This window comes from Salvelinus namaycush, chromosome 12 (genome assembly GCF_016432855.1).
Source record: "Salvelinus namaycush isolate Seneca chromosome 12, SaNama_1.0, whole genome shotgun sequence".
Classification (NCBI taxonomy): Eukaryota; Metazoa; Chordata; class Actinopteri; order Salmoniformes; family Salmonidae; genus Salvelinus; species Salvelinus namaycush.
The window spans coordinates 42,256,930-42,271,311 of record NC_052318.1 but is presented as its reverse complement, the minus strand read 5'-3'; the positions used below and the strand labels follow the sequence as shown (position 1 = coordinate 42,271,311).

At 50.7% G+C, this 14,382-nt stretch overlaps 1 protein-coding gene across 1 annotated transcript in view; it reads left to right on the top strand.

Moving 5' to 3' along the window:
- The window catches only part of LOC120057259 (spectrin beta chain, non-erythrocytic 1-like), a 58,075-nt gene extending 44,036 nt beyond the window's left edge, over window positions 1-14,039 (top strand). Inside the window, exons 12-37 of the mRNA XM_039005809.1 lie at window positions 78-231; window positions 440-834; window positions 953-1,216; window positions 1,477-1,688; window positions 2,011-2,148; window positions 2,445-2,664; window positions 2,840-3,376; window positions 3,465-3,758; window positions 3,904-4,050; window positions 4,157-4,420; window positions 4,549-4,779; window positions 4,876-4,965; window positions 5,053-5,343; window positions 5,475-5,605; window positions 5,764-5,968; window positions 7,469-7,843; window positions 8,162-8,406; window positions 8,519-8,657; window positions 9,538-9,622; window positions 9,757-9,953; window positions 10,087-10,199; window positions 10,317-10,392; window positions 11,711-11,886; window positions 12,181-12,354; window positions 12,451-12,493; window positions 12,585-14,039. Coding sequence (XP_038861737.1) covers window positions 78-231; window positions 440-834; window positions 953-1,216; window positions 1,477-1,688; window positions 2,011-2,148; window positions 2,445-2,664; window positions 2,840-3,376; window positions 3,465-3,758; window positions 3,904-4,050; window positions 4,157-4,420; window positions 4,549-4,779; window positions 4,876-4,965; window positions 5,053-5,343; window positions 5,475-5,605; window positions 5,764-5,968; window positions 7,469-7,843; window positions 8,162-8,406; window positions 8,519-8,657; window positions 9,538-9,622; window positions 9,757-9,953; window positions 10,087-10,199; window positions 10,317-10,392; window positions 11,711-11,886; window positions 12,181-12,354; window positions 12,451-12,493; window positions 12,585-12,803 — 5,415 coding nt within the window. The 3' untranslated portion in view covers window positions 12,804-14,039. The remainder of the gene's footprint in view (window positions 1-77; window positions 232-439; window positions 835-952; window positions 1,217-1,476; window positions 1,689-2,010; window positions 2,149-2,444; window positions 2,665-2,839; window positions 3,377-3,464; window positions 3,759-3,903; window positions 4,051-4,156; window positions 4,421-4,548; window positions 4,780-4,875; window positions 4,966-5,052; window positions 5,344-5,474; window positions 5,606-5,763; window positions 5,969-7,468; window positions 7,844-8,161; window positions 8,407-8,518; window positions 8,658-9,537; window positions 9,623-9,756; window positions 9,954-10,086; window positions 10,200-10,316; window positions 10,393-11,710; window positions 11,887-12,180; window positions 12,355-12,450; window positions 12,494-12,584) is intronic.
- Window positions 14,040-14,382: the final 343 nt, after the last annotated feature.

Below are 14,382 nucleotides of genomic sequence, written 5' to 3'. Positions count from 1 at the left end.
GCATTTATTAACTACTTGCAATCCAGACATGGTGAGTGAATGTGTTTCTAACCTCTTCCTGCTCTGTGCTCTCTCAGGGTCGTCTGCAGTCCCAGGACAGTGGGAAGCATCTGCATGATGTGGAGGACCTGCTGCAGACTCACAACCTGGTGGAGGCAGACATCTCAGCCCAGGCAGAGGGGGTCCGCGGGGTCCAGGGAGCCGCTCAGCGCTTCACCTCCGACCAACAGGGTGAGACTACAGACCTGCGCCCCCTCACTAATATACACTCGACAGTCAGTTACTGTGTACGTGTGATTATGGTAACGATTGCGTTCAACGACTATGCACTCTGCAGCTTTCATGCATCACGTAACTTATGAGGAGGAAGGAATTTATAAATTTATTTGGATGCCTCTTCACCAATAACCATTTAGCTAATTCTCCTTATCTCTCTCAGTCTACAAACCGTGTGAGCCGGCGCTGGTGGGAGAGAAGGTGTCTCTGCTGGGCCGGGCCTATGAGGAGCTGGGCCAGCTGGCTGGGGAGCGGAGGGTGCGCCTCGAGGAGTCACGGCGCCTCTGGCAGTTCCTGTGGGAGCTGGGAGAGGAGGCAGCCTGGATCAGAGAGCAGGAGCAGATCCTGTCAGGAGGAGACTGTGGCCGCGACCTCGCCTCCGCCCTGCACCTCCTCAGCAAGCACGAGGCCTTCAGGGACGAGATGGCAGCCCGCTACGGCCCTCTGGGCAACAGCATCGCCGCCGGACAGACCCTGGTGGAGGAGGGACACATTGGAGCCCCAGAGTGCACTGAGAGGATCGGGGACGTCCGCGCTCAGTGGGCACACCTGGAGGAGGTGAGCAGGCAGGGGAAAGGAGGTAGACCGGTCTGGAGAGAGCGAATGAATTGATCGATTTCAGAAGTGGTTCCTCTTGTTTTATATGCTGATTCCTTCTCTCCCCCTCCGTCCCCAGACGTCCCAGCTGAGGGAGCAGCAGCTGAAGGAGGCGGTGGCCCTGCACCAGTTCCAGACGGACGCCAACGACATGGAGGCCTGGATCCTGGAGACGCTGCGCCAGGTGTCCAGCCAAGAGGTGGGCCACGACGAGTTCTCCACCCAGACCCTAGCCCGCAAGCAGAGGGAGGTGGAGGAGGAGATCCAGAGCCACCGCACCCTCATCGACTCCCTGCACGAGCAGGCCCTCAGCCTGCCCCCGGTCCATGCAAACTCCCCTCAGGTCAGTTACCCCTGGAACAGCATATCAACCAACACTCATTAGGCTAGTGCACCGTGCTGTTTCTCCCTCTATTGCGCTCTCTCTCTCTGACACACACAAACACTGGTCCATACATATTACATAAAGACTCTCCATGTCTCCGATTTTAAGTGAGACATATTTTATTTATCGCTCCCATTTTGTATTCCTTGACTTGTTATTGACTCTGCTTGGAGGGGCGTCCTCTGACTGAGTGGTTGTTGCCGTCTGGCTGTGTGTAGGTAGAGGGCCGTCTGCCTGCCATAGAGCAGCGTTACCACGAGCTGGAGGCCCTGTCTGCGTCGCGGCGTCAGGCCCTGGAGGGGGCGCTGGCCCTCTACCGCATGTACAGCGAGGCGGGCGCCTGCCAGCTGTGGGTGGGGGAGAAGGAACAGTGGCTGGACGGCATGCAGATCCCCACCAAACTGGAAGACCTGGAGGTGGTGCAGCAGAGGTGAGCTGGGGAAGGGAGGAGTGTTCCAACGATGGGTTAGGAAGGAAGAGGTGGTCTTTAGGCAGTGATTTAAATAGCCTTTTAATTTGGTATTGATCTGTGTACTCTGATCATTGTGCTTCGTTAAGTGGAGTGGATATCAAACTGAATCTCTCCTTTTTACAGTACAGATGTAAATTCTGGTCTTTTTTTGTGGCATGGCAGAAGAACGTTTGCTCTTCCTATGATGATATTTCCCTTCTAATCTCCATTGTAGAGACAAAGCAATGGAAATATGAGTGGGGACAGAGTGTTGAATGTACATCCCTGTGTGTGGCTGCAGGTTCGAGACCCTGGAGCCTGAGATGAACAACCTGGGGACTCGTATCTCTGATGTCAACCAGGTGGCCCAACAGCTGCTGGGATCAGACAACCGCAGCAAAGAGCAGATCCACCAGATGCAAGACCAGCTCAACAACAGGTTAGTAGTACTCAACATGATGCCTCTCAGACATCCAAATACACAGCCCAAACCAAGTACTTTTATTTGAATGGTTATTTGTAAGAACCAAATAGTCTACCAAATTGTATTTGAGAGTATTTTCAAATACCTGGGTTAAATGCATGGGAGTGTTTTTGACTCGGTGTATTTCTTTTCAAATAAAATATGAATAGAACATGAAAAACACATAATACCCTCTGATGCATAGCCAATACATTGTATGAAGTGAGCACTGGAAACAGGTCATTGAGACTTCCCCTTGCTCTGGTCCCCAGGTGGAAGGAGTTCCAGCGTCTGGCGGACCAGAGGAAACATGCCCTGGAGTCGGCCCTCAACATCCAGAACTACCACCTGGAGTGTAACGAGATCCAGAGCTGGATGAGAGAGAAGACCAAGGTGATCGAGTCCACCGAGAGCCTGGGCAACGACCTGGCTGGTGTCATGGCCCTGCAGCGCAAACTCACAGGCATGGAGAGAGACCTGGAGGCCATTCAGGTACGGCAGGGAGACGGGTCAAAGGTTATGGAGGTGGACAAAGTTAAACCACAGCATCAGATAATGTTTTATAGCGATCAGTTGAGTCATTAACTGGTTCACGTCAATACTTTTGTATCATTTTATGCCATATGATGTTGGTGACACCATTTGTTTATTTTCTATATCTTTTCAGGGTAAGTTGGACGACCTGAAGAAGGAGGCAGAGAAGCTGGCTGAGGAGCACCCGGACCAGGCAGAGGAGATCCATGCCCACCTGGGGGAGATCCAGGAGGTGTGGCAGGAGCTCAACGCCACCATGAAGCGGCGTGAGGAGTCTCTGGGCGAGGCCAGCAAGCTGCAGGGCTTCCTCCGGGACCTGGATGACTTCCAGTCCTGGCTGTCCCGCACGCAGACCGCCGTGGCGTCCGAGGACATCCCCACCTCGCTGCCAGAGGCTGAGGGCCTGCTCTCCCAGCACGAGAGCATCAAGAACGAGGTGGACAACTACAAGGAGGACTATGAGAAGATGCGGGCGGTGGGTGACGAGGTGACCCAGGGCCAGACTGACGCCCAGTACATGTTCCTGGCCCAGAGGCTGCAGGCACTGGACACCGGCTGGCACGAGCTGCGCCGGATGTGGGAGAACCGCCACAGCCTTCTGGCCCAAGCCTTCGACTTCCAGAGCTTCCTGAGGGACGTCAAGCAGGCTGAGGGTTTCCTCAACAGCCAGGTGAGGACCAGGACACCAGTGGAGAAGAATCAAACACATCTATTGTCTATCTCGATGATGTTACTAATAGTTCTCTCTCCTTCTGTAGGAGTATGTGCTGTCCCACACTGAGATGCCCTCCAGCCTGCAGGGGGCAGATGAGGCCATCAAGAAGCACGAGGACTTCCTGACCACCATGGAGGCCAGCGAGGAGAAGATCACGGGCGTGGTAGAGGCCGGACGCCGCCTGGTCAACGACCTTAACGCCAACTCTGACAAGATCCAGGAGAAGGCCGACTCCATCCAGGAGAGACATCAGAAGAATAGGGAAGCTGCAAATGAACTCCTGTCTAAACTGAAGGACAACCGCGAACTTCAGCATTTCCTGCAGGACGGACAAGAGGTACGAATCGCCAACTGTTACAATAATAATGGTGGTGTGATACATTTTATTGACACTGTTTGTCTTGTAGTAAAAAATATATAAAACCGCAGTTATCCTGAGGCACATGCATTGAGTAATATCATTCTCCTCTCTCTCTCTGCAGCTGACTCTGTGGATCAATGAGAAGATGCTGACTGCTCAGGACATGTCGTACGACGAGGCCAGGAACCTCCACAGCAAGTGGCAGAAACACCAGGCCTTCATGGCTGAGCTGGCCTCCAACAAAGACTGGCTGGATAAGATCGATAAGGTAGGATCATAAAACTATTATACGACGAAAATAATAAGTGGAAAAAGCAGTCCGAAAGATGTGGGTGCCAGTATTTATGCTTTTTCTGACCCCTTTCCCCTGTTAGGAGGGCCAGGCCCTGGTGACAGAGAAGCCAGAGCTACAGCCTGTAGTCCAGCAAACTCTGGAGGGCCTGCAGAGCCAATGGGAAGAGCTAGAGAACACTACACGCACCAAGGCTCAGTGCCTCTTCGATGCCAACAGGGCGGAGCTCTTCACCCAGAGCTGCTCTGCTCTGGACGTGTGGCTGAAGAACCTGTCAGGGCAGCTTCAGAGCGACGACTTCGGCAAGGACCTGACCTCCGTCAACATCCTGCTCAAGAAGCACCAGGTGGGTGACATTACACCGCCGAAGACAGTTCTCAGTTGTCATACTCCTTTGTGACCATTTGCGTGGAGAAGTGTCCGTATCGAAATGAAAGCGTAATAACAAACATCCCTGTGTGTGTGTGTGTGTAGATGCTGGAGCACCAGATGGAGGTGCGTGAGAAGGAGGTGCAGTCGCTGCAGTCCCAGGCGCTGGCGCTGTCCCAGGAAGATGCTGGTGGGGCCGTGGTGGAGGTGGACTGCCAGCAGAGACGTGTCACTGACAGCTTCTCCCAGCTCCAGGACCCCCTCAACCAGAGGCGGCAGCAACTGCTGGCTTCCAAGGAGGGCCACCAGTTCAACAGAGACCTGGAGGATGAGATTGTGAGTGGGACCCACCTGACTCTAAATACAGAGATGTTGTACAGAATCATCATCGTCGTCTTTTAATGCACTTCCTCCTGTCTGTCGGTCAATTAGCTATGGGTGAAGGAGAGGATGCCCCTGGCCACATCCACCGACCATGGGAAGGACCTGTCCAGTGTGCAGCTGCTCATCAAGAAGAACCAGGTACACAGACGAGAGAGGAATTTTAGGGAAGAGTCTGGACAGTAGGAGGGAAAAATAATGCAACACCTTTTTTGTTTTGTTTTCCAGACTTTGCAGAAGGAGATCCAGGGCCACCAGCCCCGTATTGATGACATCCAGACCCACCGCAGGGGGATGTCCCCAGGGCAGGAGGAGATGGACGGGGAGAGGCAGTCTGCTCTGGAGGGCCGTCTGGCGGAGCTCCGAGACTCCTGGGCCCAGCTCATCGCTGAGACGGACGAGCGCCACGCCCGGCTGGTGGAGGCCAACCGCGCCCAGCAGTTCTACACCGACGCTGCCGAGGCCGAGGCCTGGATGGGAGAGCAGGAGCTACACATGATGTCAGAGGAGAAGGCCAAAGTGAGAGGAGAGACAGGCGGAAGTTGAGCTCTGTCTGTCCTAATGGCGTCTATTGTGCGCTCTCTAGTGCTGTGTCCCTGGCTTAATGGCGCTAACTCCATCTCTGTAATGTGTGTGTGTGTGTGACCCAGGATGAGCAGAGTGCTCTGGTGATGGTGAAGAAGCACCAGACGTTAGAGCAGACCCTGGAGGACTACGCCCAGCCCATCCACCAGCTGGCCAACAGCAGCCGCACCATGATGACCAGCGAACACCCAGAGAGGTGAAGGGCACAGGGGTTAACGAGGGGGTGGGTGGGGGGCAGTTAAAAGCTAAGTACATTAAACTAATGCCACTTCACAATAGGATTTAACTACAGCCACAATGTCTCAGTCATTACAACTGGCCTGACTCACTCACATATATATTCCCTGCTGTTAGCGAGCGTATCAACCTACGGCAAGCCCAGGTGGACAAGCTGTACGCAGGGCTGAAGGACCTGGCTGAGGAGCGGCGTGGGCGTCTGCAGGAGAGGCTGAGGCTGACCCAGCTGAAGAGAGAGGTGGACGACCTGGAGCAGTGGATCGCTGAGAGGGAGGTGGTGGCCGGATCCCATGAGCTGGGACAGGACTACGAACATGTCACCGTGAGTGGCTTTCCTTTCACTTCCTCATACGTTCAATTACGTACTAACACAACACACACACACACTTAGTAACACAACACACACACACACTTAGTAACACAACACACACACACACTTAGTAACACAACACACACACACACACTTAGTAACACAACACACACACACACACTTAGTAACACAACACACACACACACTTAGTAACACAACACACACACACACTTAGTAACACAACACACACACACACACTTAGTAACACAACACACACACACACACTTAGTAACACAACACACACACACACACTTAGTAACACAACACACACACACACACTTAGTAACACAACACACACACACTTAGTAACACAACACACACACACACACTTAGTAACACAACACACACACACACACTTAGTAACACAACACACACACACACTTAGTAACACAACACACACACACACACTTAGTAACACAACACACACACACACACTTAGTAACACAACACACACACACACACTTAGTAACACAACACACACACACACACTTAGTAACACAACACACACACACACACACTTAGTAACACAACACACACACACACACACACTTAGTAACACAACACACACACACACACTTAGTAACACAACACACACACACACACACTTAGTAACACAACACACACACACACACACACTTAGTAACACAACACACACACACACACACTTAGTAACACAACACACACACACACACTTAGTAACACAACACACACACACACACTTAGTAACACAACACACACACACACTTAGTAACACAACACACACACACACACTTAGTAACACAACACACACACACACACTTAGTAACACAACACACACACACACACTTAGTAACACAACACACACACACACACTTAGTAACACAACACACACACACACACTTAGTAACACAACACACACACACACACTTAGTAACACAACACACACACACACACTTAGTAACACAACACACACACACACACTTAGTAACACAACACACACACACACACTTAGTAACACAACACACACACACACACTTAGTAACACAACACACACACACACACTTAGTAACACAACACACACACACACACTTAGTAACACAACACACACACACACACACTTAGTAACACAACACACACACACACACTTAGTAACACAACACACACACACACACTTAGTAACACAACACACACACACACACTTAGTAACACAACACACACACACACACACTTAGTAACACAACACACACACACACACACTTAGTAACACAACACACACACACACACACTTAGTAACACAACACACACACACACACACTTAGTAACACAACACACACACACACACTTAGTAACACAACACACACACACTAATTGCTCACCGACAACTTTTTTTTCTTTTTTCTGTCAGCTACCTTTTTAAGAAGTATGACGATAACCTGGGATTATTATCCATATTTTAACCTCTTCTCCTCTCAGATGCTGCGGGACAAGTTCCGCGAGTTTGCTCGGGACACCAGCACCATCGGCCAGGAGCGCGTGGACGGGGTTAACGGGCTGGCCGATGACCTCATCGAGTCGGGTCACCCTGAGAACGCCAGCGTGGCGGAGTGGAAGGACGGTCTGAATGAGGCGTGGGCCGACCTGCTGGAGCTGATCGACACGCGCACCCAGATGCTGTCCGCCTCCTATGAGCTGCACCGCTTCCACCAGGACGCCCGCGAGGCGCTGGGGAGGGTCCGGGAGAAGAAGGAGGCGCTGTCCTCTGACCTGGGCCGTGACCTCAACACCGTCCAGCACCTCCACCGACAGCACACCGCCTACGAGCACGACATCCAGGCCCTCAGCGGACAGGTAGGCCGCTGCTCTTTTAAACTCCTGGCTGCACAATGAATTTCCCTTCGGGACAATAAAGATATTGAATTCAATTGGATGAACTCGGCACCATACCACCAGTGTACAGGGATACTTACAGGAACACCAGTGGGAGAAATAATGTCATTACACACACTTTTGCACACCATCCCACAGTGGAATATTAGATTTAGTGCATTGTGAGGGCTGCTTTTCAGACTCGTACTGGGGGCTATCAGAAATGTGTCAGAGCACATGAGGTGGCAGGTTCATGGTTTTCAGGATCCCTTCTGAGCCGGCTGCCTCCTCCAACCCCAGGTGAACCAGGTGCAGGACGACGCGGCGCGGCTGCAGAAGGCCTATGCCGGGGAGAAGGCCGAGGAGATCCACCGGAGTGAGCGCTCTGTCACTGAGGCCTGGGAGGGTCTGCTGGGGGCCGGCCAGGCTCGCCGACACGTCCTGCTGGACACCGTGGAGAAGTTCCGTTTCGTCAACATGGTGCGTGACCTCATGCTGTGGATGGACGGGGTCAACCTGCAGATCGACGCCCACGACAGCCCCAGGTGAGACCTGACCTTGCCTCTGTTCTGTCATCGTTGTTCTCAATGTTTTTATTAAGGTTTTACGCTGAATTTCTGTCGTCGTCGTCGTCCCCATCCTCTCTCTCTCTGTCAGGGACGTGTCCTCTGCAGGGTTGGTCATAGCCAACCATCAGGACATCAAGTCTGAGATCGAGACCCGGGCAGACAGCTTCACCACCTGCAATGAGATGGGACACTCTCTCATCAACAACAACCACTATGCAGCTGATGAGGTATGGGCCATGTCACCGTTACGTCACATACTGGACACCCACATTTGGATTTAGGGATTAGGACAAAAGCAAATGTAAAAGGTGTGTTTATGCAAATCAAATCAAAAAAAAATTGTCACATGCTACGTAAACGACAGGTGTAGGCTAACGGTGAAATGCTTACTTACGTACCCTTCCCAATGATGCACAAAGAAAAATATAGAAAAATAATAACACAAGGAATAAATACACAGTAAGTAATGATAACATGGCTATATACTCTTGGTACCAGTACCGAGTCGATGTGCAGGGGTACGAGGTAATTGGGGTAGATATGTACATATAGGGAGGGGTAAAGTGACGACTAGGCAACAGGATAGATAATAAACCGTAGCAGCAGCGTATGTGACGAGTAAAGAGTTGGGGCAAAAAGGGTACCGCTTGCCAGGCGGAAGCCGAGAGAACAGTCTATGGCTTGGGTGGTTGGAGTCTTTTTCCGGGCCTTCCTTTCACACCGCCTGATATAGAGGTCCTGGATGGCCGGGAGCTCAGCCCCACTGATGTACTCGACTGTCCGCACCACCCTCTGTAGCACCATGTAATCGAGGGCGGTGATATTGCCATACCAAGCAGTGATGCAGCCAGTCAAGATGCTCTCAATGGTACAGCTGTAGAACTTTTTGAGGATTTGAGGGCCCATGCCAAACCTGTTCAAACTCCTGAGGTTTCTTCACAACTGCGCGCGGACCATTTGAAGTTGTTAGTCTTACTGACGTTGAGGGAGCGGTTGTTCCGGCCCCACACTGACCAGGCCTACCACCGTCGTGTCGGCGTTGTCCCAGAGTGTGTATTGCAGCTTGTTCATGTAATGTTACTGACATGCCTGTTGGCTATCCCATAGATCCTGGAGAAACTGGACCAGCTCCAGGGCAAGAGAGACGAGATCAGCAACAAGTGGCAGGACAAGATGGACCACCTCCTGATAGGTATGTGGACTTCAGGGTGTTTTTTAAATGTATTAATTTATTTTGCGTTTGTCTGTTTTAACACGTGTGTTAGTTAGGGTGTTTGCTCGTGATCTTTTCATGGTTACTCATTTATTTTCTGGTTTCTGTCTCAGTTCTGGAGGTGCTGCAGTTTGGCCGGGATGCGTGCGTGGCAGAGACATGGCTGGCAGGCCAGGAGCCCTTGGTGCGGGGGGCCGAGCTGGGCTCTAACGTGGACGAGGTGGAGAGCCTGATCAAACGCCACGAGGCCTTCGAGAAGCTGGCCGCCGGCTGGGAGGAGCGCTTCACCCTGCTGGAGAAACTCACCACGGTGAGGAGGACGGGGGGGTTGCAAATGGGAAGATGGTGGGTTGGCAGGAGTTGGGAGAATGCATGTACTTGGCGTTGTTAGGAAGGTAGGGTAACGTCTCCTGAACAGCCACTAACCTGGGCTTCCATTTCAGCTGGAGGAGCAGGAGATCCAGAGGAGGGTGGAGGAGGAGAGGGCGAGGCGAACCCCCACACCACCCCCGACAGAAGAGGTGGCCCCGTCTGAGGCCGAAACACATGATGCCAGGTAAGACTGGAGGGACTCCTAGTAACCAGAGAAATTTGAAGCCCCCCCCCCCCCCCCCCCCCCCCCCCCACATCCCTCCCTCGTTCTAAAGCTCATTTCCCCTTCTGTGTAACACAGGACCAGCCTAGACCAGACCACACTGAACCAGTCAGTATCAGTGAATGGAGTCCACAGCTACCAGGACACCTCCCAGGTGAGAGAGGACATTGAGACATACTGTATCTAATCAAAGGTTCTTACTTCCTGTTTAATACACTCAAATTAAACTACTGACTGAAATAATTTTTTCATGTTTTATGTCTTGTTCCTCTTCGTGTTGTCCTGTTCATATGTTTGAGGAGATTTGAATGAAAGATTTTAAATGTTCTAAGTGTGAGAGAATGTTACGTCTTTGACATGACTGAAACCAAGCCTGTATATGTTCAACGTGAGTCCGTTTCCCCGTTTATGATGTGATTGTGTCCCTTTGTCGTGCGTGCGTCAGGGTCTGTTTCAAACGCGTTAGCACAGGGTAGCATGCTATCTCCTAGCACAAGGACTTCTTAACAATGACTTTTTGCGTCTTTACCTGCAGTCGTTATCAGTATCATCAGTGTCAGTGGAAAAGAAAGAGAAGTGTGAACCTGTCTCTAAACCTGTGTCTAAGCCAAAGCATCCGCTGCGCGTGAGTACCTATCCTAGCCCTAGCCTAGCTTCCTCATCCCATCCCCCCATCACCGCCTGCGCTCAGCTCCTGCAGTACCTCAGCATGACCTACTAGAGGGCGCCATCGTCCTCTGTCACTGCCATTGCTTTATTTGATTTTGAAGATATACAGTCCCCGCAGCTGTTGAGGCAGTCATGCCTCACACAGATTCATGATATCATTTGGTGTCATCAGAGGCTCTCAAACCTTTCTTGGGTGCTGTTCCATTTGTACCCATCTTCAAAATGACCAGCACATGAGTGTTTAAGGGTAGTTTCAGTTCCAAGCTATTGTTAGTATGAGGTGATGAGGGTTGTCCCTAGCTGGCAGGTCCCTGGGTGGGATGTGCCTAGCTTGGTGGGGTTGTTTTGAATGGGGTGTTAGTAGGGAAAGTTTATTTTTTACGAGAGGAAATGTTGATTTCCTTTCAAATTGAATTTGATGTTTTGCCAGGAAACAAAGATAACAATGCCACACCCCCTCTATAAAAAGCAAGTGTGTATCTTAGCAACAGTATGAGAAGGCTTTCTGCTGCGTTTGCCATGTTCCAGTAAGGCTGTGAGTGACATTCAGACGATGACCCTCCTGTGGGGTTGAAGCTGTTCTCCATGTGTCTGTCGTCTGTTAACGTGTGTCTGTGAAGTCCTGTATGTGTTTTTTGTCCATCCTTTTCAAAGCTACCGTCTAGTGCATGTGGATATGGACATTTAGCTGTGGTCTCGTTTTGTCAAGTTCCGACAGACACTCAATGACTGGTATTGCGCCGCATGGCTTCTAGGAATTGTTGTGGCCATGTGTCCTGACTGCCGTGTGTCTTGGATGACAGGGTTCTGAGTCCGACTCTGTGAATGGTCCGGGGAGAGACAGCGGGCTGGCGTCTTCACGCCTGGACCCGTCTGCCACGCTACCCAGCAAGGGAGATGACGCTGGCACAGACGCCATGGAAGGCCTACTCTACCGCAAGCAGGAGATGGAGACCCACGCCAAGAGGGCAGCTAGCAGGTGAGATACCGCGACGGGAGTTGGGCATGGAGGGGCGTCTTGGAGTGAGCGTGGGAGTACCCTGAAGGGTAAATGGAGAGCCCTGGGTTATATAGACTCCGTCTGTTGAAGTTTGGGATTAATACGAGCAAAAACAACACCAACATAAGTTAGATGTAGGATTTTTGGAGTGTCTATTCTTTTGATGAAGAAAATAGCCTTTTGTGTGTCGCCATGAACTCTTTGATGTCCCTAACCTTTTCAGGCGCATGCCTGCATGCCTTCCGCCAACAGCTTCTCTCTCTCTTCCCATAGGTCCTGGCAGAATGTGTACTGCGTTCTGCGTAAGGGCAGCCTTGGCTTCTACAAGGACCAGAAGAGCGCCTCCAACGGGATCCCCTACCACGGAGAAGTCCCCATCAGCCTGGGAGAGGCTGTGTGTGAGGTGGCGCACGACTACAAGAAGAGGAAACACGTCTTCAAGCTACGGTGAGAGAGAGGAAACACGACGGTTTGAATAGAGAATAGTCTTGTAAATTAAATTGTGATGTGCATCTATACTGACCCGGCTTTTCTCTTGTGCAGGCTAGGGGATGGTAAGGAGTTCCTGTTTCAAGCTAAAGATGAGGTAAGTGTCACATTTCAACCCAAACAAGATTCTGATGCTCCTCTGGTGTTTTCCTCCTCCTGAGGACTAACCCTGCGTTTGTCTGTCCCAGCCGGAGATGGCCTCGTGGATCCACTCCATTCATAGCTCCATCCCAGCAGGGGGGTCAGGAGACCGCTCCCCCGGAGGCCCCAGGGTCCTGAGCCGAGCCATGACTATGCCCCCCATCTCCCCTAGCTCAGCGGAGGCTGCAGGGGTCACCATGCGCAACAAGGAGGGCAAGGAGAAGGACCGCGAAAAGAGGTTCAGCTTCTTTGGCAAGAAGAAATAAAACGTCTGGAGAATAACAACATCAAGGAAAATGATATTTGTCGAAATTCCACCAAACTGAAACGGGCAGAAAGGAAAACAGTCTTGTGGGATAAACGCATCGCTCTCAGCCTTGGTCCTGAGGAGTTTGTCAACAACTATGTGGCACACACAGAGCTTGCTCTTTCTCCCTCTCTTTTTCCATTTGTCTTCTCTTTCCCTCTATCGCTCTTTCCCTTTCTCACATTAGATTCATCCTACCAATGTAAGCCATTGTCTATAGCGTCAATGGCATTTTCAGACAAGAAGCTGGGTTTGTTGATCAGTCACACTAATAAGAACTCTTTGACCTCATCGCTGGGGGGAACCAAGGTGTTTGTGGGGAGATGAGAGGCAGGGGTGGTTAGCATTGGCAGAGCCAAGAGGCTATGAGGCCCCTAAGAGTCAATTCTCTTCCATTCACCCACATTGGATTCTGTTTTAAAATTAGTTCTTCCTCGACCAGTTTTTAGATGGGTAATATGCTCTAATGCTGTTTTACCAATAAAAGAGAGCCCATGGACCACGGTAGAGGGTGCTGTCCCCTCACGTCCCCTCTCCCAGTCTCTCTCTCCCCCCCTCCTTGGGAAGGACCACATCATTTTTGGGACGTTGGCGTTATTAACGTTGCCAATAATTATTGTTGTTATTATAATTATTATTTATCTTTTTGCTGTTGCAAGCTTGAGGGGGATAAAAAGGAAGTTATTTAAAGAGTATGTCAGTGGATGTATTGAGTCATGTTGCGAAACAACAATTTGGTTTAATTCACGGGACCACGTTGGTCTCGTTTCTGTTTGTATCGTTTTCAGTTTGAGGTGGGTTTTTTCTTTTTAAGAAAGCTCAGTAAATTTTAGCAGTGTGCGGTTAAGTGATTTTCACCAGTGCAGAATGATAGATATATTTAAAGTGGTTTTATTTTAACTTGGAATTGTACCTGTTTGATTTTGTTCTTCTGCGGGATTATTTCTCCTTTGATTGTGAGTTTCCTTGTTTCTTTTTGAAGCAGAGAGGTTTAGTTTTCTAGTGAGAGTTGTGGTGCTGTGGGTTTTGCACGTTTCTGTTCTAAATCAGACGTGTCCAGTTGGATGCTGCTTTTCTGACTTCACACAGATAAACACACACTTAAATAAGTTGTTGGGATGGCTTTCTAGAAGTATTCTTAAAATGTAGATGACAATATGCTAATTAATTAATTAAACGTTCCTCCTAGATGGTTTCAAGACTTCCGTTTCACTCTTCTCTCACCACCTCCTGTCTGTTGTTTTGGTATGTGATGGCAGAGGGGCACGTTAACACTGCCAGTGCCCAACACTGGAGAGGATTGTAAGCAGAAGCACATCCATGTGGCATGGGGTGGTCTAGTAGGTGGGTGGGGGGGGTCATTACAGATGGGTTAGGGTCGGGGCGCTGAGGGGGGATGATGAGAGTAGAGGATCAGAAGGTGATGTGCTGGACGAGGGAGAGGACGAGTACTGAGCCTTACTGCAGCCCACAGACTTAAGAACCCTTTATTAGCCCAGTCGTTCCTTGAATAGCGCTTAATCACGAAGGGAGCTTTT